This window comes from Vulpes lagopus, chromosome 7, assembly GCF_018345385.1.
Source record: "Vulpes lagopus strain Blue_001 chromosome 7, ASM1834538v1, whole genome shotgun sequence".
NCBI classification, from domain to species: domain Eukaryota; kingdom Metazoa; phylum Chordata; class Mammalia; order Carnivora; family Canidae; genus Vulpes; species Vulpes lagopus.
Window position 1 is genome coordinate 16,355,474 of NC_054830.1, and position 27,950 is coordinate 16,383,423.

Sequence of the window (27,950 nt, forward strand, 5' to 3'; positions counted from 1 at the left end):
CACATTGAATTATATACTTAAAATTGACTATTTCTGTAAGTAATTTATATCTATTGATTAAATAAAACTGATTTTTAAAACTGAGGGTGAGGGCAGCCCCTGTGGCGCAGCGGTTTGGCGCCGCTTGCAGCCCGGGGCATGATCCTGGAGACCCGAGATCGAGTCCCACGTCGGGCTCCCTGCATGGAGCCTGCTTGTGTCTCTGCCTCTCTGTCTCTCTGTGTTGCTCATGAATAAATAAATAAAATCTTTAAAAAAAATAAAAATAAAAAAAAAATAAAACTGAGGGTGAGCAACGCAAACAAAAAAAGATTTTTTAGATAAAAACTGAAAAATAAGATGAACAAAACGTCACCAAATGAAATCTTTTAAAGGAAGGTCTGAGGAGAAAGAAGAACAAAGAAACTGATAAATGTAAACAAATTTGTAAGTCAGTTTGTGTACATATAAAAAATTGACAGTAACTGATGGGTAAGAAGGAGCAACAAGAAATTATAATACTGGACAGTAACAGCATATAAATTGGGAAGGCTGAATGATTAAAGTATCCTAAAGTACCTATGTTGTTCAGGATATTGATAGGCTTTAGATTTTATTAAAGTGAAACAACCAGTTAAAGAAATGCCACAAAGAATTTTTAAAAATCAATCAGCTATGAGCTATTTATCAGATGCAGAAAAGTTGAAAGTAAAAGGAAGGAAAAAATACATATTGGTTAAATCCCACCAACAGGAAAATAGCGTACTTCTACTAACATCAAATGAAATAGACTCTAAAGAAAGTCTCAATAAAATTCTAAGAACTGGTATAATACAAACTGATTAACAGCAATTAAATTTGAAATTAAAAAAAAGAAATTTAATGAAACCATAATAGTATTTAGAACCAGATTATGATAAAACTGCACTAGTTCAAATAGTACTTATCGAGAAATTTAAATCCTTACTTTCCTTTGAAGGGAAAAATGCTAAAAATTAATGAGCTAAGTATCCAACTATTCTAATTAAAAAATGTAAAGCAATGTATAATAAGCCCAAAAAAAGAAGAAAATAAAACATGACCAGAAATCAATTTCCAAAATAAAAAACTGTTATTCTGTGATTTATACTGAAGGAACTGCTAGGTACTGCTAGCAAAATAGCAAGACTAAGGCAAAAGGATTAGAAAGGAAGGAAAAACAAAAATTTACATGATGTGGACTACTGACAAAGAAAAAAAGATAAAGGGCAAAACTCCCTATACTTTTTAAGTATCAGTGAAGGGTTCTGTATGGTCACCGAACACGAGATCAATATACAAAAGTCAACTGCATATCTACACACCAGCAACAAGCTGAAAATGTAACAAAAATTAAGGCTTTCAGAAATGAATATATCAAGATACCAATGTCTTTCTGGAGGAAACTATAAACAAGGAGATAATGAAAAACTTAATCTCTATTTAAAATATAATATTTTATATATATATTTATGTATAAATATATATTTATATAAAATATAAAAACCTAATTAGAGAATGTCTGAATACTCAATTTGAACATAGGAACAGGAATACTCAACACTGTAAGGATGTCAAGTCTCCTCAGAATCATCTTGGGGCAGGCAGGTGGAGGGAGTGGGAGAAACCTAACAAGCAGATCCTAAGGAGAACAAGTCTGAGAAAAGAGAGGACATCCCAGAAGACTAAGTAGGGGTTTGCCCTACTTGCTATATCAAGACTTAATATAAGCTATAGTCACATTATGAGCCCCAAAACAGATCCTCCCACATATGAAAACTTACTGGAGATGGTACTGCAGATCAAGGAGAAAGGATGCATTTTCAAGTAAATGGTGCAGACAACTGGGTATTCACTCAGAAAAAAAAAAAAAATGAAACCATATCTCTATCTCACAACACATACAAAAATTAAGTCCCAATAAATTAAGGACAAGGAAAAAATAAGTATCATCACCTCAAGGATAGGGAAGACTTTCTTAAAACAGCACTAACCATGAGGAAACATACCATGCATGTGATATATTCAATTACACCGTAATTAATAAATTCTGTATATCAAAAGACACAGAAGAGTCAAAATACAAGTCACAAACTGGGAAAAGATACTTGCAAAAAATACTGCCCAAGCAGAATTATATTTAGAATATAAAGAATCCCTAAAAAATAAATACTAAATGAACAGCACATATAAAAAGACACTTCACAGAAGAGAAAACAGGACTGGCCAATAAAAAATGACAAGATTATTAAATAATCTATTTAGCAATTAGGGTAATACAATTTAAAATTACAAAGAATTTACTATTATAAACCCTGACAACTCCAAATAAAAAATTCTGATAACTCCATTATATGAATGCAACATTTCATTTTTTTCAAAAAATGAATTTAACTTCAATTTTTTAAAGATTTTTTTGAGAGTGAGAGAGGGAGCACATGAGCAGGGGGAGTCACAGAGGGAAAAGCAGGGAGCCTGACATAGGACTTGATCCCAGGACCCTAGAACCATGATCTGAGCTGAAAGTAGACACTTAATCGAATAAGCGACCCAGGTGCCCTCAAAAATAATGTTAAAAGAACTTCTCTGGATAAATGTTTTCTAGTCCCCAGTGGGTGATCATGTGGCTTATTTTTCTACAAGTACTGACAAAGACAGCCTCTGACACAGGAATCAATTAGCATTTTGACTGGTGTGGCACAAGATTCACTAGAAAACAACGTACTGGCTTTAGAAGATTTACCATTATCTTTGAAGAGTTGTCTCCCACCAACCTCTACTCCCCTTTAAAGAACATACCTTTGGCTCCTCAAATAGTATTTAAATGTTATCAAGTAGAAAACATTCAAGTACTAAAAATCCCCTAGTCTTCACTGTCAAAAGAGATTCTATCTCAATATTTATCAGTAAAACTTTATACTCATTCATTAAGAGAATATATTTACTCCAAAACCCTTTGGTGTCCAAAATCAGAATAATTGACTTGGGAACTTTCTGATTGGCTCAGAAAAGAGATAACTCACACAGGCCACTTACCTGTCATCTGGCCTTTTTGTTCCCCTCTCATAGGCAGAAGAAGGTGGTGAGAGAGAGCCCCTTCGTTTCCTTTTCTCTTTATTTTGAGTTTGCTTGTCTGGGTCTCTCTCTCTTGACCTGTTAGGAGTCTTTGGGGCAGCTGTTTGATCTCTGAAGCCAACAGCATCCCTTCCTCGTTCAGTTACTAAGGGAAAAGGGTTTTTAAAAATTTACTTGGCAGACTCTTCTCCATCATGATAGCATGTCAACTGTATAATACAATTTCTATCCAACAAATGGATCTATGGACTCCTCCCTCATAGACCCATCCTGAATTTGGATGAGACACAAGGTTTTATGTGTATGTGCACTCTACTTCCTGAAAGTCTCTGCCATGAATTCTCTTTTCCACCTTTCCCAACCAACTGTCAAGCCTTCAATGCTTCTAACAAGTTCTATGGAACACACATACGCAAAATATTCCCATTACCTTTAACAAGGCAGTCTGCTTGCAGTTCAAAATATAAAAGCCTTCTATTGCCCCTGTAACTCTGTATATTTACAATTTATAGAAGAGCAACATGGCATGCTAAGCTTAAAAATCTCAAAGGGAAACAGTCTCTTTAATTTAAAAAAGGTGGGGGGAGGAATTAGACAATATTTTAAGAACTATCATTTCAAAAGGAAAATATTTCAAACACAGATGATAATAGGTAATAATTCAGGAAGTTATTAAGGCCAGAGAGCTCCATCTTAAAAAAAAAAAAATAAGAATGCCATCTTCCTACTGAAAGAAAATACTATTAACTTTTTCTATTCAGCCTCTTTACTTAGACTGGTCCTCACCCAATTCCATTGTCACTGCTCCCAAAAGCTGTGTTAGGTATCACTTTTCAATGACCACACCTCCTACTTTCTCATCTCCATAAGAAGTCTAAATCTCACCACTGAATATTTCAACATAAATTAACTGGTACTACATGCTGCTTTGTGTTTGTTAGCACTGCTACCTGATTAATCAGATTGCTCTCTTCTAGAAAGTATTTCTTATAAAATATCTCTCGTAGCACAAAGCAGATTCATGATAAATATTAATGGCTTTTTCTTTTTCTCACCTCAGAAAAACATGCTATTAATTGTTTTCTTCCCTAGTAGCAGGATTAGGTTTACATATACCATTCTTGGTGTTCTTCTGTTAGTAGGTCAAAAACTCCATTTATTTGCAAAATGGTTGATCAATGGCCATGTCCGAGCATTTGTCAGTGAGATGCTAACAGAACTCATCTATTCCACAAACTGGTAGAAAATGCTATACAATTAAAACAACTGTTCCAGCTCATAAGGAATTAGCACAACATCCTTTTGTGAAATACTACTACCTAGTTTCATCTGAGTCTGCCCATGACTATTCTATTTCCTTCTTAAAACAAGGTTCCTTGCACTGGTATTAACTTCCTTAAAATGTAGCTATTTCTTCACTATATCCTGGTAAAACAAGAAAAGGAATCATACTATTAGTTCATATTCTGACTCTGCATCTTAGAATATGTGAGGTACAGAAGTTATATCTCATTTATTCAGGCCAATTTTTCTCCTATTATAAAATGACAGTAACGCTAGACTATATATTTCCCAAAATATTTTACAGTTCTTAGGAATTTTAAAAGTTCTAAGTTCTTTAATTGCTTGACATTGAGGGGTAACATAGAAGCCAGGCTTTAACTCTAAGTATTTCTTTAAAAAGCCTAACTACTGTGGGGAGGGGGGCACATAAAGGGAGAGGGAGGGACTAAAGTTAGCACACAAAAGATTCCTGAAAAGATTCCTGTTTCCTGAGAAGATTACAGTCACCCATTATAAACAATTTTCAGAAGGCATCTCTCAGAGGGCATACCAGACTAGGTATTTGCAATACACAGGGGTGGGGGGGGCACCCTTATAGGTATTTAAGTTTTGCCCATGATGGCTAATGCTTTCAACCCACTGAACCCAGAAAAGCTAGCCTCTGATTATCAAGTTTACAGTGGTGCCACTGGTTTTGACAACCTGCACTACTCAACACTGCCTTCTTTCTTATGGGAAAAATTCTCTGCACTGAATGGATGTTTGGCTATGAAAAGACTAAACCAAATAGAGTTAAAAATATTCAAAACAAAAATAAAACCCGAACAATGATGCAAAGTACACCTCACAGGGCTTTAACCTATAAGATTATTTAACCAATAAGATTTAAGATTATGAAAAGCTCATGTCAAAAATACAGAAAAAAGACCAAAAACAAAACAAAGAAATAAAAAGGAAAAAAAAAAAAAAAAAGCCAAAAATATGACCACACTGGCTCCTTCCCTCTATTTATATTGGGTCAATACTGGAGGGCTCAAGAGATTGATAATAGCCACAATAATTGACCTATTGTTTTCATCTTTAAAGAAGCATATTGATATTGGAAACATAACTAAGTGGTAAAAAAACAGAAACCAGACTACCATGGCCTCCCTGTTATCTTTTCTGTAATGATTCTTTTTCTTTTTTTTTTCCTCCAAGATCTTTAAGTAATCTCTACACCCAATGTGGGACTCAAATCCACAGCCCTGAGATCAAAAGTCACACGTTCTACCAATCTACCCAGTCAGGTACCCCTGTAATAATGATTCTTAACTTTGTGAGGGATCAATGACTTCCTGAGAATCTGATGAAAGTTTTGTATTTTCCCCATAATGTAAATAAAGGATTTTGCATATAAACATCTACAAGTAAAGACACAAACATCTAAGAATACAGGTTTAACAATGCCTGCTCTAGAGAAACAAATAAATGGAAGAAAAGCTACTAAAAGCCATGACTTCAAGGAAAGCAACAACACAGGTAGTATAAAGGGACATCTCCTTTGGCAAAAATTCACTAAGAAAGTATAAAAAAGCAAGTTTCCAAACTTTTACACCAAATATTTCATTTACCTAATTACATACTGTCTGCTAAAGTTCTTATCATTTACCTCTGCATATTTCCAAAAGAGTATTTGTAAAGCCATATACACAGAGTACCTCTGAATACCTACTTGTGTTCTCCTTTTCAGTTTGACTTTTCTTTGGAATTCGATACACCTCCTGGAAAAATAAACCAAGAGAAGGGTTATTGGTGTGGAGTAGAAGCAGAGATTGTGTTGAAGCTGCTTAATTTCACATGGCAACAAAGGAATAGGAATGGGCTGGTATTTAATTATTCTCCAAAATTTGACTTACATCTAGCTTTAAATAAGAATAGATTCTGATTTAAAAAAAAGAAAAGATGGATTTCTTAAAAATAAGTAAAAATTTGTAGCATAGAGGTTACACACACACACACTTTTATCATGTATATTTATGTTTTTTTAAATATTTATTTATTTATTTATTTATGATAGAGAGAGAGACAGAGGCAGAGACACAGGAGGAGGGAGAAGCAGGCTCCATGCCATGAGCCTGACGTGGGACTCGAGACCCGAACTCCAGGATCGCGCCCTGGGCCAAAGGCAGGCGCCAAACCACTGAGCCAACCAGGGATCCTCATGTTTTGTTTTTTAAACATCAAAAGACTTGTATGATTTCATTAGCCAAATAGAATAAATAACTGGGACATTATATTTCTAGCAGAAATATACTTCCTGATAATCTTCACTTCTGTATGCTTTCTGCCTATAAAATGAAGTCATCTATAGTTTCTTTACTGAGAGTATTCATAAGAACAATTCTAATTTCTCACTTGCCATCCCTACTTAAGGGAAGAAGGGTTAGTAATACTCAGCTATATAAAAAACATCTCAGAAAAACTGTATGTGTAAAGACAATGCCTCTTATTTATATTTTTCTATAAATGCAAAACCAACTTGGCTAATGACCAAATGTAACATTTACTTTCATTTTTTTTTTTTAATTTTTTTTTTTTTTTTTTTTTTATTTATGATAGTCACAGAGAGAGAGAGAGGCAGAGACACAGGCGGAGGGAGAAGCAGGCTCCATGCACCGGGAGCCTGATGTGGGATTCGATCCCGGGTCTCCAGGATCGCGCCCCGGGCCAAAGGCAGGCGCCAAACCGCTGCGCCACCCAGGGATCCCCTACTTTCATATTTTTAAAAAAGAAAAGCATTAGATCATCATTGCTCTTGAAACAGCCATCTAATAGTATACCAAAATTGTTCTTGACAAATGTAAACTACGTTTTTAAACCCTGACTACCTTTTCTCATGTATAAAATCTAAGGCTTAGAACATGTTCTGTTTCCTGACAATTCCTCACTGTTCTAGTCATCAAGTAGCTCAACATTTACTTATCCAGTCACTTTAGTAAGTGGGCAAATGGCAAATCCACACATCCTCAACAGTATCTATCACGATACTCCTCCTTTAGAGTAATCTCATAATATAGACCATACCTGTATGATTTGGTAATTCCATTTTTTTAGCAATTGTACTCCAAGAAAATCAAAGAATTCCTCTTTCCACATGATTGTTGGCTCTAGCATATTTGTGGAAAATAAATAATCCACATGCCATACAACTGACGAAGGGTCAAGATTTAATATTCAGTTGCAATTACAGATGACAAATACAAACCAGATACTGGGGCAATCTATATGAATATAGGTTTTTTTTTTTTTAATTTTTTTTTTTAATTTTTATTTATTTATGATAGTCACAGAGAGATAGAGAGAGAGGCAGAGACACAGGCAGAGGGAGAAGCAGGCTCCATGCACCGGGAGCCCGACGTGGGACTCGATCCCGGGTCTCCAGGATTGCGCCCTGGGCCAAAGGCAGGCGCCAAACCGCTACGCCACCCAGGGATCCCATGAATATAGGTTTTTAAGAAAAAAATCCTTCAACTCTGCAGGCATGCTTATAAATCACCTAATAAAGATGATTATCGTAACTAGATGTGCACCTGTGTGCTAGGTATCATATTAAGCATTTCAAAGCATTACCTTTTCTGAGCTTCAAAACACCTCTATGAGGTAAGTACTATTATCTCCATTTTACAAATGGGAAAACCTACTTAAAAAACTTGGCAAAAAAAAAAAAAAAAAACTTGGCAATCTGTCCAAGGTTATGAGGCTATCAGATAGTATGACTCCACAACAATTTTATCTTCTGTACAAGATGACACAGGATATGGTGAACAGTCAGCACTATTTGGGAAGAAGTACTACTTAAGGAAATTATGCATAAATGTAGGTGGCATCCTCTATTCCCCTAGCCCCTCTTTCCTATGCAGGACTTCCATTAGAACTGTGATTCTCAACTCTGGGTGCACAATTAGATCATTCCAGGAAACTTTCATAGAAATACTGTCCCTGACAAATAAACTCTAAAATTCCGGGCATGAGTCCCAGGCATCTCTAATTTTTTTTGAAGCTCTCCAGATGATTCTGATGCCTACAGAAGGTTGAGAACCATTGAACTACTAGCTTCTCTTAGCAGCCTTCACTCATTCCTCGTTACAGAGGAGAATGAGAATGAATTGTGTATGCCTGTCCTCAGCTCAAAGACACCTGGGGGCGCTCCTTAGAGGGATGTCTGAAGTGGTCCAGCTATCAGTGTTCAGCTGTGGGTCATACTGAATCATGGATAAATACAGTAAGGAAAAGCTGACACTCTTAGTTAGCTCTGACTCCTCTGTTCACCCCCCAGAGAGGTTACCAAACTTGGGGAAAAAGTAAGAATGCCACTTATCAGCACCTACCCACACCGTAACAAAAAAAACAGTATTCTATTAATTTTTAAAGGCTGTTGCATTAGGTGCACTGTAAATCTAGGTACTCCAAAAGGTAACACGTTCATTCATAAAGAGTACTTAGAACATATAGATACACAGTTGACATGTCTGTGTCAAACAACGATTACACAATTTTTACCTAGTTTCTTTGGTCTAAGTTCATTACAAGTGTTTATTACAATAATTTATTACACAGATCTCAAGTTGGGACCCATTCTATGGTGGCAACTAATGTACCAGCTGAAATGTTTCTCAAAAATATATTCTTAACTCCATTCAAAAGTTTAGAGCAACTGGGGGCTCCTGGATGGCTCAATCAGGCATCCAAGTCTTGATTTCGGCTCAGGTCATGATCTCAGGGTCATGGGATTGTGGAGGCTACTTGAGATTCTCTCTTCTCCTCTTCTTCCCTTCCCCCACTGCCCCCTCTAAAAATAAAGTTTAGAGCAAGTGCTAAGTAGAAAATGTATTCTGATGTTCATAAAATGGATGACTGGGCAGCCCCGGTGGCCCAGTGGTTTTAGTGCAGCCTTCGGCCCGGGGCATGATCCTGGAGACTCGGGATCGAGTCCCACATCAGGCTCCCTGCACAGAGCCTGCTTCTCCCTCTGCCTCTCTCTCTCTGTCATGAATAAATAAAATCTTTAAAAAACTAAAAAACTAAAAAATAAATAAAATGGATGATTATTACTGACTTGTGACCAAGAGCTCTTGACTTTTACTCTGTGTCTAACACTATGGGGAACAAGTTCCATCAACATGCACCCAAGTGCTTGGGAGCTACTAACTTGATCCTCCTCTTCATACAGTTAAAAGCTATTTATAAAATTTAAACTGGAGGGATGCCTGGGTGGCTCAGTGGTTGAGTGCCTGCCTTTGGCCCAGGGCATGATCCTGGAATCCCGGGATTGAGTCCCACATCGGGCTCCCTGCCTGGAGCCTGCTTCTCTCTCTGCTTATGTCTCTGCCTCTCTCTCACTCTCTCTGTCTCACATGAATAAATAAAATCTTTAAAAAAAAATTTTAAACTGGAAACTCAGATAATCTACTTTGAGGTCCTGAATTTCTCCAAAGTTCCACAATAACGCAAACTGAGAAGGAAACAGTCATGCGAAGATTACTATAATATTTCTTAAAATCATTCTATCCTGTGAATAAATAGCAATAAGGTTAACTTACATGATATGGAACTCTGGAATACTGTCAGATCTCCAGACCATTACAGAAAAATGTTTATCTGAATCGGCTTCACTTATATTTACCCTCCATGTAAAATCACTTTAGTCTGCTAAAAATTTTACTCAAGAGACTGGTATGTTATGAAAGAACTCTAAAACTGTGAGTCAGGAGGCCTGGGTTTGGGGACTATCCTTACCCTCAGAGGGGTCTAAAAGAGTCTGACCCTAGGTCACTCCACCTAATATTTTTTACCTAACACCCTGTTTTTACTTCTTTGGTGTCTAGGTGCTGATCCTAAGTAACACACATTCACATGCACTCAAAGCTATAATTCATAAGGGCCAAGACTGTCTTCTTACTCTTTGCTGTATCTCTAGCACCAAGAAAATGTCTGGCACACAGGCAATACCCAATCACTGTTGCATGGACCAATAAGTGAAATTCTACTCATAATTTGCAGAAATCAAAACCACACAGTGCTAAATAACTTCAAGTATTGCACAAGCTCATTTAAAAAAAAATCACTAAATTTATACCTTCACTCTCTTTCATCGCTGGTAAGAATGCTGTTTATAGGCCTCACATATAGCCACAAACATATTTGCGGGGTTGTATTTCCAGGGTCAGATTAATAAGCATGCATCTGCAACATTTTGAACTCTTATCAATGCTTAGAACAGCCTATGCTTGGGTCAATTAATCATTACTCTTCAGTCAAAGGCTCAGAATCAATCTTCAGAAATTGTTTGATAATCACTGATAAGCTCATGCGCAAACACTGCATCCAACATCCCTTTATAAAAGTACATAAATATGCATGTTGTTTTTAATTTGTAGACACAAAGATAGCACGAGTTCTTTGATAGCTATATGTGGAAATCTGGTTTGCTCATTTATATAACAAGTCTTCAGGTAGAAACTAGGTATAAAAAGCACATATCAAAGGTCTCCTATGTTTAAAGGGTACTGAAGATACACAGTACCAGTCACCAAGAGATTCACAGGCTAACAATCGTGGCTGACAATTCTTATTATGTGCCATGTCCTTTAACTGCATTCTCATATATTCTTACACTGCTATAAGAAGTACCTCTGCTGTATCTACATCACATAGAAAACAGGTTCAGAGAGGCTAAATATACTAGGGTCATATGGTGCCACAGTGAGCTATATATTAGACCCAGGATCTAGGCCTAGATTTGTCTCTGTCCAAAGCATACACTTAACCACTACTGCTACCTCCTGACCATTCAAGGAAAAGAGAAAGTAAATGTACACTATCTTATACTAAAACTGGCCTTAAGGGGATCCCTGGGTGGCACACCGGTTTAGCGCCTGCCTTTGGCCCAGGGCGCGATCCTGGAGACCCGGGATCGAATCCCACGTCGGGCTCCCGGTGCATGGAGCCTGCTCCTCCCTCTGCCTGTGTCTCTGCCTCTCTCTCTCTCTCTCTCTCTGTGACTATAATACATAAATAAATAAAAATTTAAAAAAAATAAAAAAATAAAACTGGCCTTAAGAGAGAGGACTGGAAAAAGCATCCTGAAGGAAATAAGTATTTGAATTATACTGAAGAATGATGACTAGGAGTTGTATATAGAAAAAAAGAGGCAGAGAATAAAAACATGGTATACTGAACACATGTGTTTATTCCAACTCCATCCTGAAGTCCTAGAAAGTGACAGTGGAAGAACAAAAAAGGTATAAACTCATCTGTATTATCTTTTCTTTCTAAGAAATCAGTACTGAATGAACATGTATACTTAAATTTCTTTCTACTCCATACATTCTCTTTCATGTTCTTTCATTTGATGATTCACAAAGAAAAAAAATACCGTACCCATGAAATAAGATGCTCTTTAAAAAGAAAAGAAAACATAAGAATAAGAACTATGCTAGAAAAAAGAGTTGAATGTTACCCAGAAGGCAGAACCAAAGTCAAGAAAGAAAATGGGAGATCAAAAAATAAAATTAGAGGGTAAGTGCTATATAGATAACTTACATCTTATAGGTATACCAGAAAGCAAGGAGAAAGAAAACTGAGGGAAGTAGTAAAAAAAGAAAAAAGGGGAAAAAATAAAAAGAAAAAAAAAGAAAATTTTTTAGAACTTAAAGATATGGCGCAGCCCGGGTAGCTCAGCAGTTTAGCGCCACTTTCAGCCCAGAATGTGATCCTGGAGACCCAGGATCGAGTCCCACGTGAGGCTCCCTGTGGAGCCTGCTTCTCCCTCTGCCTATATCTCTGCCTCTCTCTGTGTCTCTCATGAATAAATAAATAAAATCTTTAAAAAAAAAAAAAAAAAAGGAAACTTAAAGATATGAGTCACCAGATGGTTATCAAGGCACCTACAAAGGAACTGAAATGGCATCAGACTTCAATAGATAGCAACATTATAAGTAGAAAATGATACGTCTTAAACATTTTAAAGAAAGATTTATTCCCAAATGATAGTTATATGATCTCCCAAACATGCAAGAATAAAATAAAGGCATTTTTCAGATCTATAGGCCTCAAAATTTTATTTCCCAGAAGAGAATGTTGAAAATAAAGACCTTGGGGGGTCTAAAATTCACGATTCTCAGTTCAGTGTCACACATTTCATAAATTATCTACAGTGCAAATAGTACCATACTAGAACTTTAAAAAAATTCCTGATAGGAAAACGCTGGAAAGTTAATGTAAATGAATTATTTAGCATATAGAATATGACACAGACATATTAATACATATTATATATAAATTCAACAACTAGGCATTCAATTATCCAAGCTCTACTTTTGCACAAATAACCAGGAAGTAGTGGCTACTTAAAATAACACTTGCAAAAGACCTAAAGATGTCATTCAAATCCATCATAATTTTATAAAAAGTTCTCTTCCAACAATACAGTCCCTAACAGAAAATTTTAGTTACTTAGAAACTGCATTTTTAGAATGACTGCTATAATTAGAAATTGCAATTTTTGAAAGATTTTGAGAGAATGTGAGAACATGTGCACGTGCCGTGCTCACTCACCTGAGCAGAGGGGAGGGGAAGAGGGGGAGAGGGATAGGCAGACTCTATACCCCACAAGGGGGCTCAATCCCACCACCAGGAGACCATAATCCAAGGCAAAATCAAGAGTTCCACGCCCAACTGACTGAGTCACACAGGCACCCTGATCATTTTTTTTTATTTAATAAAGAGAGATGGAGGTTTTGGATATGGGTTACTGAGAAAATGATGATGCTATTAATAAAAACGTACAACAGAGAATGATGAATCAGCTTGCAAGAGAAGATTATGTACTTGCGTCTGAAAGGCAAAGAGTCAACAGCTGAAAAATACAGATTAGAAATTTAGGAAAGAGGCTAAGGAAAGAGATCCACATTTTGGGAAAATCTTAAGAGATAACTTATATTGATTGTGGTACGCAGGAGATTGCCAAGAGAGAAAGTACATACAGAAAAATAGGATGACTTGAAAGAAAATAAAACTTAAAGGTGGAAGGTCTTTCTACTTGATTCATACAGTATTTTCCTATTTTTTAATGAACACTTGCCAACCATCCTGTTCTGAGCATATATCCAAAGAGAATGAAAGCAGGATCTCTGAAAGAGCTGCACTCCCATATTCACAGCCGCATCACTCACACTAGCCAAGATACGGAAACAATCTAAGTGTCTGTCAATAGTTGAATAGAGAAGATATAGCGTACAATTACATGATACAATATTATTCAGTCATGAGAAAAAAAAGATACCTTGCCATTTATGACAACATGGATGAACGCTGAGGATATTATGCAAAGTGAAATAGAATGTAGAAAAATTGAAAACTTTATGCATTGCTGGTAGGAATGTGAAACGGTACAGCTATCATGGAAAAGTGACTGGCAATTCCTTAAAAGTTAAATATAGAGTTACCATGACTCAAACTCTCCACTTCTAGGTATATACCCAAGAGAAATGAAAACCAGTGTTCACATAAATATTCACAAAATAAACCAGGGCTGTACATAAATATTCATTGTTAACTGTATTCCTAACAGGCAAAAAGTAGAAACAACACAAAGGTCCATAAGCTGATAAATGGATAACAAAAATATCCATACAAGGGAATATTATTCACCTATAAAATGGAATTAAGTATTGATAAATGCCACAACATGGATGAATCCTAAAAATGTTACGCTAAGTAAAAACCAAACACAAAAAGCATTATATGATTCCATTTATCCTTGTTCACAGATTGTGCAAATTCACCAACTCACTAAAATTTATTTGTAATCTTCAAATTAGTAAGTTAGAGAAAACATCACTAATTCTTCCCCAAGAAGTTAAGACCACCACTGATGTTTTTTGGTATACTTTTCCCAAATAATGGACTGATAACATGATGCTGCACTATTCCTTTTTTTTTTTTTTTGCACTATTCCTTAGTCTCTCAGAATCCTTTCATTACTCTTTCTGAAAATCAATGCATTTTTTATTTTGTAACAGGTCTGCATTGTATTTGTACTGCATTGCCCAATTCTTAATAACAACGTGACTTTAGCTAAGACAGACAACAACCCTTTAGACAAAGACAGATGCTAATGTCAGCAGAGATGGGATGTTTGGATGAATATTAACGTTTTTTTGTCATAATGTTTTGTTTCTCTAAGCAATTTTGAAAATGTGAAGATTAAGATACTGAGAACACCATATATTTGTGTATCTGCTTGTATATATATAAATGAATGTAGTTTTATGTATTTAATTAACTGTGAGAAGTTTTTCCAAGGTAATTGAATGTATTTGAAAATGATTTCAAAAAACCCCATCATATCCCAGGATTTTAAGGCATTTGTGAAGTTTTAGTATCAAAAGCAAACATACTAAATACTTATCTGGATTTACTGAATACTGAAAACTTAGAAAAAGAGATAAGAACTCAGAGAAACACACAACAACTTTGGGTAAGATATGACCAGTGACGGAACCTGATCCACAGGTTCTATACACTAGTTCAAAGATTAAAAATCGAGGCACCTGGGTGACCAAGTCCACTGAGCATCTGATTCTTGGTTTTGGCTCAGGTCAAGATCTTGGAGTCATGGAACTGAGCCCTGCATTGGGCTCTGCACTTAGCCAGCAGTCTGGTTGGTATTGTCTCTCTCCTCCTCTCTCCGCCCCTCCCCCTGGCTCATGTGAGCTCTCATAAATAAATGAATGAATGAATAAATGAGTGAATGAATAGAAAATAAACATCCATTTTCTTAATTAACAGCAAAATAAAAAATGAACATATAACCTCAATATCTATGGCCCTACACTACCCCAAGGCCCAATCAAAGAAAAAAAAATTACTGGACAAATACTGCTATGTACCCTAGTTCCTCTTCCCTCAGCACAAATTCTGTGAAATACCTTCGATGGTAATGGTTCTGTGAGCTCCCTTTAACAGAAGGAAGAATTGTTAACTCCTATCAGCATGTCCTGGTACAGCACAAGAGTGTGGTTTTTACCTCACAAACTGTATTACAAATAGTGGGAATAGAGGGATCTCCATTAGGTCACAGAAGTCTTAAGATCTGACTACAAAGAAAATTTAAGGAGAGCATAAATGTCTGGAGAGTTCATAAAATCACACACATAAGAGGGGCAGAGGAAGAGAGTGAGGAAAAAGGGGAGTAGAATAATTTTATTTATTCTTTTAAGCCCCTGAAGATACTCTTCTAATTTCAGACAACTGGGTCCCCACAAAATGGGAGGTAATAAAATTGAATTTCAGTTTTCAGCCACTCAGACAAATGGGCAACACATATGGTCATAGTTCTCAAAATAGAAACTACAAATGTAAAGATGCTCAATACTTCATGCATAAGAGACATGCAAATTAAAACTACAATAACATTCTATTTTTGCCTATCAGTTCAACCAAGATAAAGTCAGACAATAATTGTGTTGGCCAAGGTGTATGAAATAGACACCCTTATGCATATACTTTGCTGATGAGCGTTAAATTGATATAACTGTAAAGATCAATTTGGCAAGACCTATTAAAATTACAGATAACACAGGACTCAGATATACTACTCTTAGTAATTTATCCAACAGGTATATGTGAATGTGCTTGAAATGACTTCTATAAAAAGTCCATGCTAAGCTAAAGAAAGGAATCAACTTGGGACGCCTGGGTGGCATAGTGGTTTAGCGCCTGCCTTTGGCCTAGGGCGTGATCCTGGAGTCCTAGGATGGAGTCCCACATGGGGCTTCCTGCCTGGAGTCTGCTTCTCCCTCTGCTTATGTCTCTGCCTCTCTCTCTGCCTTATTCTCTCATGAATAAATAAAATCTTAAAAAAAAAAAAACAAGGAGCTAAATAGTGCTACCAGCTTTATAAAAAAGAAGATACATGCACATAATAGACACAAATTATCCCTGGAAGGATACACAAGAAGTTGATTGTGCTGACTGCCTTCAGGAAACAGGACAGGGGGCAAGGGTAGGAGCAAAACATTTCACTGTATGCCTTTTGAACTTTGTATCATGTACTGGAATGGCCTATTTAAAAATTAAAATGAAAAGAAGAGAAAAAGATAATATGCCTCAGAAGAAGCCCTCAACAAAGTACCAAAAGACTTTTGGGACATTATGGCTATATTCATAGGAAAGATGACCACCTGAGGGTCGTGAAGTCTCAGGCAGAGGCCTAAGGAACCAACGACTCTCAGGGCAACTTCTAAATGTTGCTTGCTCTTCAGCAAGTGTCAATACCTTAAAAAAAAAAAAAAAAAAAACCCTAGTTCACTGCTGTTCACTTTAAACATGTCCCCCAGCCCTTCCTTCTTCTCCAGTCTTACCCAGCTCGACTTTAATTCAAAGAATCTTAGCAATGCTCAGTTTTATTCAACACAGACCTAAATGTGCTGGGTTTACGCTAAGTACTAAAGCACAAGTAAGGACAGCAGACACAGGGATCCCTGGGTGGCGCAGCGGTTTGGCGCCTGCCTTTGGCCCAGGGCGCGATCCTGGAGACCCGGGATCGAATCCCACATCAGGCTTCCGGTGCATGGGGCCTGCTTCTCCCTCCGCCTGTGTCTCTGCCTCTCTCTCTCTCTCTCTCTCTCTCTGTGACTATCATAAAAAAAAAAAAAAAAAAAAAAAAAAAAAAAGGACAGCAGACACAAGTCCTTACTTTCAAGGCCTCTCTAGCCCAATAGTAAATATGTGTGTAGAAAAGTAATTGTTTTCATGCTGGTAAATAAATTGAAGAATAATCAAGGTCATGATGATTAAATGTTTCTTAATTTCAGAGTTCTGTTTTCAAGGCAAATTAATTCCAAATCTAAGATTTTGTTTCCTTATACCTTTCAAATTTAACTACTTCATGATTTTTCTAATCAAAACTTAAAAATCACCACAGCCCCCCAGGTGATTGTACTGAAGTTATATGTTGCACTGATCAACCCAGCGCTGCAGGGGGTCATTATTTAACACAGTACTGGAAGTCCTAGTCACAATAATCAGACAAGAGGAATAAGTAAAAGGCATCCAAATTGGTAAAGAAGAATTAAAACTTTCACTATTTATAGATGACATGGTACTATATATAGAAAACCCTGAAGACTCCACCAAAAAACTACTAGAATGATAAATGAATTCAGTAAGGTTGCAGGATACAAGATCAACATACAGAAATCCATGGCATTTTTTATATACTAATAACGAAACAACAGAAAGAGAAATTAAGAAAGCAATTTCATTTATAATTGCACCAAAGATAATAAAATATCCAGTGATAAACTTACTAACCAAGGAAGTCAAAGACCTGTACTCTGAACACTATAAAAACATCAATGAAAGATACTGAAGACAACACAAACAATAGCAGGAACCCTCTTGGGGTCCAAATCATCTAGATAATACTATCTGGACCACAGTTCATTCCTTTCCTAACTCACACATAGACACATCCTTGAGAAGCGGTTCATATTTATGGACATTTGCCCCACAAAAATCCCAGTTTTGCATATGATTTCAGGGGTTCTGAAAACCCCCTTAAGTTCAATCAGAGATCACAGGTTGAAAATCTCTTCATCATTAAGGGAAAAAAGATACTTGAACACACTAAAATGGTAGCTCCTATGATTTCAGAATGAATTTGGACTTATTACAGTTTCTAAATCAGAAGGAAATTAAGAGAACTCTGAAGTATTCACCAAAGGTACATAATTATATATGAACTGCCTAGCAACGATACAGAAATCACTATTAACTGGAACAGAAAAAGGAATGAAGAGAATAGGGGATTTAAATCAAAAGATTTGAATTGATTTTCAGCTCTGTCACTTAAAAGCTAAGTCACAAGCTCACAGGCCTGGTTCTTTACATTTTACAGGGGATAAAAACACCACCACTTACTTCACAGAGTTGTAAAGATTATATGACACTGAAATATTTTCTGATAATCTACCAAATAAAATATACACACCACAGATTCAATAAGCAGCATCATACAGTGGAAAAAGATGGATATTCTTCACGTCTTCATTCAAAGATTTATGAAATGCCAAAGGCCATACCAGGCCCTCATGGTACCCTGGGGAGACCTGAGTGACCAAGACAGAAGTACTCCCTGCTCTCACACTGTACAAGCATGAAATGTTATGGGCTATGGCTGGAAAGGATGTTATAAGGCATATAGAAAGGGCAGAGTACTGTCTCAGAGGAATGAGAATGGCTTTCCCAGGGAAAGGATGAAACTTAAACAAGAAGGGACATCTAAACAAGACAGTGTTTTCAGGAATGAGTGAAAGTGTGTTTGTGTGTATATGGACCTTAGTAGCACAGACCCATTGGTGAACCAGAATGGCTTGAGGTGACACAGCATAAAGGATTAAAGACCGGACTATGCCACGGTATGCAAGCCTCATGAAGAAAAACGGATTTCACTCTAACAGTGTAATGAGGAACCATTTAGAAGTTTTGTTTGTTTATTTATTTATTTAAAGATTGTACTTATTTATTCATGAAAGACAGAAAAATAGAGACAGACACAGGCAGAGGGAGAAGCAGGCTCCCTGCAAGGAGCCCCATGCGGGACTCAATCCTGGGACTCCAGGATCACGCCCTGGGCTGAAGGCAGATGCTCAACCACTGAGCCACACAGGCGTCCCCATTTAAAAGTTTTAAAAAGGACAGTGACATGAACAGATCTGCAGTTCCAAAAGGTCACTCTGGCTACTGGTTGTAGGGGGCACATACTAGTCATTCACTATTATTAAGAGGTATTATTATAACCACTATTTAAAGATACCATAATAAAAGTAACCCTTACTATATAAAAATCAAGAAATGGTCCTTGCTCTGGAAGATGTCATGTGATGGGAAATAAGCATCTAAGCAACTAATTTTAGTAATCTGTTAAGAGTTCTATCACTGTATAGAAATACAGAAAAGGACAAGCATCACAAAGGATAAACTGCAACTGCAATTCCAGATAAAGGACGATTTTAAAAGGAAAGAAAAAAAGACGACATTCCAACCAAAGTGAACATCATGTACAAGGACATGTAAGAGCGTGTATGTATGAATAGGCTGATGTGACTCATGCACTAAATGTGTAAGAAACACTGCTGGGCAAGAGAGTTACATAAACACAGAAGTACTTCCCATGCCATACCCTAAAGGCTCTATTCTTAAATTAATGGAAATCTCTGTGATGCTACTAGAGGTTCCTGTTGATCACATGTGTTTTTAAAAAGAGAACACCAAAGTGTAATAAAGGATAACATGAAGGGGGAAAGAATGGGAGCAACATGGACAAACAGGAGGTTGTTGCAACAGTCCTAGCAAGAAATGACAGGAGCCTAAATTAAAAACAGCAAAGAGGAGACAACGTGACCTATTTAACATGCAGGACAAAAGAAATCTCAGGCGCTCCAAGAAATACCACCTTTCAAGGGACAGGCGTAATAAGAACCATCAGTGAGAGTCACAGGGAAATTCAAATGATTCAAAAGAGGGTGTGGTCTCAGACTAAAAGAAGGAAAGACAAGGAAATGACAGGCCAAGTACATTATGTATTCACACATTTACTCATCTAGAAACACACATATATGTGTATATATGTAAATATATTCCTATGTATATGCATGTATTTATAAATATGTGTATTTTTAATGTGTATATATTTATATACATACAAGTATATAAATATGGATATGTTTACAGTCTGCTGACAGCTCCAACAAGCAATGCCCCAGTAGCAAGGACTTCATCTAAAGCCCAGATCTTGGTTTCTAAATATCATTTCCCATTACAAGAGAACCAGAGCTTCTTAGACAAATGGCCAGTTCCAGGGCTGGGTAAAGGGAAAGTACAGAGAAACCTGAAATAGCATATTGTACCAGGTTAAAAAAGTAATGCTGACATGTTAAAATCACATAGAAGGGGAACTGAAAAGGTCTCACACTGGCCAAACAAGGGACAATTTATGCAAATAAATGAACTTAATGGGTCATAATTTAGTGTATAAACCAAGAATCCATGAGGCTCTGCAGCATAATTTAGTATTGGGGCAAGAGTGGTTGTCACATCTACAAGATGGGTTTCCCTGAAGCTGCCAGTTCTTTTAGAATTCATCAAATTGAGGCTGCTCCAGCCAGAGCTGTAGTTAGTAGATTTAAGGCAAAGGAGACAGAGAAGAAGTCTGAAGAGGAATGGGAAAAGTTTGTGAAGTAATTAGTAATATTTTTGCCTTCAAGGTGAAGGATGGCCCGGGGGTAAAAAAGCCACCAGGGTGGTGGATATGAAGAACAGTAAAGGATCAGTGTTTCTTAACTTGAATAAGAAGGCTGAATATACTCACAATGGCTGGCCCAGACTTGCTGGCTTTAAAGACCAGCAGAATGAATACTCAGTGGGCCTTCTTTGAAGACAAATTGAAAATCACTTGCAACATGACTCTGGCTATGAAGTTACAAAGTCTTCAGCTTCAGCCAGGCAAAGCTAGGCTATGAAGAATTCATTTTGTCTACCTTTGAAAATTAAGATGAGGTATGTACATATGTACCCATATATTTGATTGTCAGAACTTAGAAACTACACATTGACAAACAATATGAAATTTGTTTTTAATTTTTTTTTCTAAGTAGGCTCCACTCCTAACATGGGGCCTGAGTTCACGACCCTGAGATTAAGAGTTGCATGCTCCACCAACTGAGTCAGCCAGGTGTCCTGAGATTTGTTTTTAAACAGTTGTGACCAATTCTGTTCTTCCTAAACTCTAGGTGAAAAGAGCCTGCTGGCATACTACTTGCTTTGTTGAACTGCATACAAGAGTGCATTACAATGCTAATATGGTAATTACGGTTTGGGGTAAAATTGAGTTTCAGAATAAAACTAGGAAAAGCAAAATCTAAAAGCTATGTAAACAAAAGCTCTCATTTTGCTTCTAAAGTATAAAGATCATTCTGCTGATGATTCAATTTAACTTCTCCTTGAAAGAACTAGGGAAGAAACAGAACACCCATAGCTGGTCAGTAATTAGTACAGTGCACTTAATATTCTTCATCTACTTTCCACTAATAGTCTTAAAAATTCTGTACTGGGATGTTTAAAAAAAAAAAAAAAAAAGCTTTTAAATTTTGCATTTCATGCCATCAAATGGTATTTTCTTCCCAAATCAAAATAAATCTCACTGCAGTTTGGGGAAAAATATCTACAGCTGAATGCAGGCCTATTTTTAAAATAAAAATAGTTTCTAAATGAGTTTCCTTATTGAAAAATAAGTGTATTTTTGTTGTTAAAAATAAATGAACAGGGGCGCCTGAGTGGCTCAGTCAGTTGAGCGTCCAACTCCTGATCTCAACTCAGGTCTTGATGTCAGGGTTGTGGGTTTGAGCCCCCATGCTGGGCTCCACGCTGTGCACAGAGCCTACTAAAAAAACATGAACTGAACAAATGAAGTTTGCTCTCAGATGCAGTTTACAAATTATAATTTCATATTTAATTAAATGTGTAGAGCTCTCAGTCCTTTGTTATAATTTTCTTTCTTCGTATAAGTTTAATTATCCACATTTATCTCCCCTTTTTAAAAAAAAATTTTTTAAGAGACTTTAAAAAATATTTTATTTATTTGAGAGAGAGTAGTGAAAGATAAAGCACAAACAGGGGGAGGAGCAAAGGGAGAGGGAGAAACAGGCTCCCCAGTGAGCAGAGAGCCTGAAGTGGGGCTCAATCCCAGGACCCTGGGATCATAACCTGAGCTGAAGGCAGACGCCCAACCAACCCAGCCAAGCAGGTACCCCCCTTCCGAGTTTTTCTAATGTTAATATAATACTTAATAACTCAGTAAAATATAGGGTAAAATAATGCTTTTGGAAGAAATAGAATAGAATAATAGAAAAGTAAAATAGAAAAAAACAAAAAAAAAAAAACCAAAAAACTAAGAACCATGAATCTCAAGAATCCAGGAGTCTAAAGTGATATTAATCAATGAATACAGAACTACATGAGAAAGCAGGGAAAGCTCTTGCTTACAAGGTCAACCAAAACACACAAGTAAAAGGAATGATGGGTTAGAAAATCACCACTTGGCAACCATAGTCGTTAGTGATTCAGGCAAATTTGCCAGATGTTGAAACGAATAAATAAATTGATAAAAAACAGAGTATTTTCATATGTCCAAAGGTGCTCCTCTATGATTTTTATTTTAAAGACTTCATTCATTCATGAGACCCAGAGAGAGAGAGAGGCAGAGACAGGCAGAGGGAGAAGCAGGCTCCCTATGGGGAACCTGATGCAGGACTCGATCCCAGGACCCCAGGATCACCACTTGAGGCAAAGGCAGACACTCAACCACTGAGCCACCCAGGAACCCCTATGACACTTTTTAATTGTAAGGAGACAACAGTAACTTTACAGCAGAAAAACCTGGCAGACACCTCCATAACCAAGTGATCAAACTTGGTGATACCAGTAACAGGACAAATCACCATCAAATAAAGGACACTAATAATCTTGACAAAATGTATAACCTGAATCCAAAAGAAAACTTCAGACAAGCCCAAACTGAGGAAAATTTTAATAACTTCAAAAATATTTTAAAAACTGGAAGTTTATAAAAGGCAAAGAAAGACTGAGGAATTATTCCAGATTAAAGGATACTAATGAGATACAACTCAATGTAACATTTAGCTCAGATTCTACATCAGATTTTTTTTTCCCATAGAGGACATTATGTGTATAACTGGCAAAATCTGAATGAGATCTGCTGCTCAGATAATCAACAGTATTATGTCATTGTACCTTGCTGGGTTTGATAAATATACTGCAGTCATACAGAAGAATGTCCTTGTTTTTACCAAATATATACTAAAATATCTTAGGGGCAATAGGCATCTTATCTGTAACTTACTCCTTCAAAGTAAAAAAAAATTAAGAGAAAATGACTAAGCAAATTTGGTAAAATGTTAACTTTGGGGAATCTGGGTGAAGGGATAAGAGGAACTTTTAGCTGACTTTTTTCTGTGTTTGTCACTAGAATGTATCACATGCAGAATGCACAGAATAGTATTCTTGCAGTTTTCCTATAAGTCTGGAATTACCTCAGAAGTAAGAGTTAACAGTATTAAGAAGAAAAACTTATTATGCATTTTTTATGGTTATTTTTTTATTGTTTTTTTTTATTTTGGTTATGGTTATTATTTTGGTTACATATTTTTTATTTTTTATTATGGTTACATATAAGACTAGATTATACCAATTTATTTATATTCAAAAAATCCTTAAGTTTCCAACTAACCTGATCATGGTCCTGAGGGGAAAAACGACATTCCTTAAAGGTCTTTTCTAGCCCAGCAGTTCTATCATGGATATCCTCTCCCACTTCTCAGTCTTACATCCAAATTATTTAAAGTGGCTTTTCCAAGACACCTGAGTGGCTCAGTGGTTGAGCATCTGCCTTTGGCGCAGGTCATGATCCCAGGATCCTGGGGGGAGCCTACTTTTCCTTCTGCCTATGTCTCTCCCTCTGTCTCTCATGAATAAATAAATAAAATCTTAAAAAAAAAAAAGTAACTTTTCCTAACCAGAGTCAAGCCTTTTTTTTTTTTTTTTTTAACTTCATGAGCTATTGAAACATGATCATTATGTCTTTAGGGAAACAAATTAAGAGTACATCTAAAAGAATAAAGTGTCAAAAAGACTTCACTCAAAATCAGACTGTTTGAAGCAGCCAGCATCTGAACTTTACCATTTAGATCAATTACTGGCAAACTTTTTCTGTAAAGGACAAGACAGTAAATATCTTAAGGCTTTGCCGGCCATTCAGACTCTGAAGCAACTACTCAACTCTACCCTTGCAGTGCAGAAGCAGCCATTCTGTAAACGAATGAGTATGGTTCTGTTCCAAAAAAACTTTACAAAAACAAGCAATGGGGCAGATGTGGCCCCTATTTAGATGAAAGGATTTATCTGATAATAACAAAAGGGACTACCAGTAAGTTGTAGATGAGGTTTATCTTTTACCAAGTCTGATACTTATAAAAAAAAAAAAATTTCAACATAGCAGTATTTGAGACCAATTTTAGGGGCAATTCTGAATTTTAAAGAAAAGGATAAAAAAAAATTAAAAAAAAAATAAAGAAAAGGATAATATTGATCCTTATGGATACAGAATCATCTCAATGAAGGATTTGGAAATTTATCACAGAAATCCAGGGCACATAATTTCATTTTGAAATGTTGCATAGCATATTCCACATACAGTATTGGTTACAGACCAAAACTCATGTAGTGACTCAAAACCTCAGTTGGGTAACTGTGTTTTCTTTAAACTTTCTATAAAGACTTTAACACTTAACTGTCCAGGCAAATAATATGTTTGTCGAATTAAAGAAAACGTCTTGAGATAAACATGGAAAAGATAAGAATAAGAATACCATTAAAGAATAGTCCTACTTATCACATGTACAGAATGTTGCCCCTAAATCACCTAATCCAGGTATAACTGTATCTACCCAGATTTCTCTGGAGAGAGAAATCTCCAGAGAGATGCACATCCTATAATCTAAGTATTTAAAAGAGAGGCTCTGGAATCACTAGCCATCACAGTCTACTGGGTATTGAACTGAAACGAAAACTGCCAAATTCACGGGAACCTTACCTCTTCTCATGATCCAAATGAAGACTTTTCCAAATTATAATTAATCACCACTTACAACCAGCTGTTTTGCCCTGTGAAGTCTAGGGTAGATTTTCAGCATGAGGGGTGATGTACAATAATTCCTTTTGCAAACAGAAATATATGTACATGTCCCTGCCCCTGTCCCTGCAAATGTAGCCTGGCAAATTTGCATGTGAAAATGAATACACGCTTATGTGTAGCAATGTGTTAGGAGATGTTTCCTGTTGAGGTCTACTTTAGGAGTCAAAATGTGTAAGCCCTGTGAAGCCAAGGCAGCAGTCCTGTGTATAGAGGTATAGAAAAAGTAGCTCACTTAATCCTTTCTCGCCAGGAGTCGGGATTTTCCCAGAACGACATCCATTGTCGGCAATGGACGCACCAAAATAACGCCGGCGCCAGTGAGTTAACCACCTCTGTCCTCTTTTCACCTATTATATTTTTCATGCATCATCCAACTTCCCAACCATCTTCCTGTTTCTTCACAGAATGCACGCTAGGTTCTTGTTTTTCTTCAGCACGAAGTTGAAAATGGAGTTGAGAAAAGGAGACACATGGTCAGCTGGTGATGTTAACAAGCTCCTTGCTGCCCTGAGAAGCTAGATGGAAATGGTTCAAGTTACAAGGGGGATCATCATCAGATCTGGGAGGACAAAGAGTAATTCATGAAGCTTCATTCCCTTCCCTCCCACCCTCTCTCATTTACTGATGATCCCTATGGTCTGCCTTCACAGTAAAATCAAGATTAAGGATCTGAAGCAACCTCTTTCAATTCTTCACTTCATCCAGTATGTAGAAAGGCCAAGTGGAACACATGTCCAACAATGTTACAGTGGCCCCAGAAGGTCAGGGAAGCTTGAAGTGGCTAACATAACCACAATCTTAGATCAATGTTTTTTTAGTATTATCTCAGAATTAACATCAGCAACTAAAACAATGCTTGGCAACAGGTGCTTAATAAAGGTTGGATGAGTAAGACATTTTCTTTTCTGCTAATGTCTACTTGAACACATAGGTGGAAGTCAGACAGAAGTAGTTAACTCTTTCAATGCCGGGAAAGTAGGAGTATACAATAATCACATCAAGTCCACGTGTTCACCTAAAACATGTTCATATTATGGGTTCTGATTTCAGTGTTCTGGTTAGATGCTAGCTAAAATATTTTATTTAAGGACAACCACAATCAGAGTTTTGGAATTAGAACCATGATAAATGTTAATTAGAATGACAGATGAATTAAGAGCCCCAGCATCAATGTGTAACAAAACATCAGAATTCAGTCAAGTTACATTTCTCAGTAATGCAATTCTAGATGGGTAATGATTCCAGAGCAAACTAAAGTTTGAAGAAGGAAAATCTTAATTAATGGCTTCCTTGATGCTAAGAATTAGGATAAATCCAAAGTATGAAGGTTAAGAAGGATATATTTTAAATATGAATAAAATTTTAAACCTCAAGTCAAGAGGATCATCAAACTACATAGTACTATGCAACTGCTTTGATCTTTCAGATAGGAGGAGGGAGGACAACAAGCAGAAGAAATAATTTTGTAGGACTCAAAAATATCTCAACTGTGAGCATAATTGACCAGTTTAGCTAATTAAGAATATCTCAGAGAGTAATTTAAACCACTACCATTACAATAAAAAAAAAAACTATAGAGAAATAAAAGTATTTACTTTTTCCAGATTTTAAGAGACGGGTTTTTAAGAAATTCTAACTATGTCTCATTTTTAAAAATGTCAACCAGAGACGTAGCAGGCAAAAGTGAACTACTAGATCTGCCCCCCGCCCCTGCTCTATAAAACAACGTGTGTGAGGCTCTATGTCCACCCGTGTACACGTCTCCATTCCCATCTTCCTTAAGAAGCCAGTTGTGGTACAGGCTCTACTAGCAGTCTCCAAACACAAGAGGGACTTCTTCCAGACTCCTGAGCCCTTACAAAGCAGGCCTTAAATGAAGGTTCACAAGTGATCGTCCCCAGCATCTTTTTCAATTAACTGGAATTCTGGTTCCTGTATTTCCCATGTTGTATCATAACCGGATTTACTATGAATCCTTTCTTTTATTAAAGTTTATAAAAAGGAAGGATTTCATAAGGTTTAATAAGGTTGAGTTCATGATAAACTCTAAGTGGTGAAAGAATAGTATGAGTAGGAGCTCAAATAGGTCGAGAGCTGAAACCACACACTACTTAAAGAAGGGTCTCAACACAGCAAATTACAAATGCCAAAAGTAAGTACAGTGAACAACCAACCAACTACTCATTTTGCTCAGTGTGAGGCCAGTTCCATAGGGGTCAAATCACAGGATCTAATGAGTGTGCTTTGTAGTCATAATTGGGGACAAGGAGGATTCAGATGTCCATCTTGCTGCAAATAAACCTGTACTGCTGGTTTATCTGGCTCCTTCACTTCTGGCAGAAGAGAGGAACAGAAAAATAGAAGCTAGGAAGTAACCTGTTCCCACAGAGTCCTCAAGACCTGAATCCCAGATCCAGAACACTTAGAATCGAAATGTATTACCTCTTTCCTAGGCTCATCCTGTTATTCACTTCTGTGTTTATCTAAGACCCAGCCTGGGTTTTCTGCAAAGCACACCCTGCACATATTGCTACATTAACAAGAGATTATGCATGTATTAAGCATAAGGGTTCCAGATCTCTCTATTTTTCCTCTAGATAACATCTTTTATCCAAAGAAATAGGCATTTAAAGGCAAGCCTATTTCAAAAACAGTAATGGAACTGAATATCAACTAGCTCCATATAAAGTTGTTTTACTGGAATAGAAATTTATGCGCAATCATTTTTGATGAGAAGTTGCTAAATTAAACCAAATCCTTGGTTTTCCGATTTTTA

The 27,950-nt window shown here is 36.7% G+C and overlaps 1 protein-coding gene and 1 pseudogene across 5 annotated transcripts in view; one reads left to right on the top strand and one right to left on the bottom strand.

Moving 5' to 3' along the window:
• The window catches only part of SETD2 (SET domain containing 2, histone lysine methyltransferase), a 125,864-nt gene that overhangs the window by 34,499 nt on the left and 63,415 nt on the right, over positions 1 to 27,950 (bottom strand). For 3 of the 5 annotated variants that reach the window (XM_041761325.1, XM_041761324.1, XM_041761326.1), the window contains 2 exons: positions 6,071 to 6,119; positions 3,034 to 3,217 (listed from right to left, as the gene is read on the bottom strand). In XM_041761325.1, the coding sequence (XP_041617259.1) occupies positions 3,034 to 3,217; positions 6,071 to 6,119 (233 nt within the window). Of the gene's footprint in view, positions 1 to 3,033; positions 3,218 to 6,070; positions 6,120 to 25,406; positions 25,690 to 27,950 lie in introns of those variants that run through there. The other 2 variants (XR_005988835.1, XR_005988836.1) reach the window with 2 other exon arrangements.
• LOC121494654 lies at positions 19,013 to 22,358 on the top strand (annotated as a pseudogene).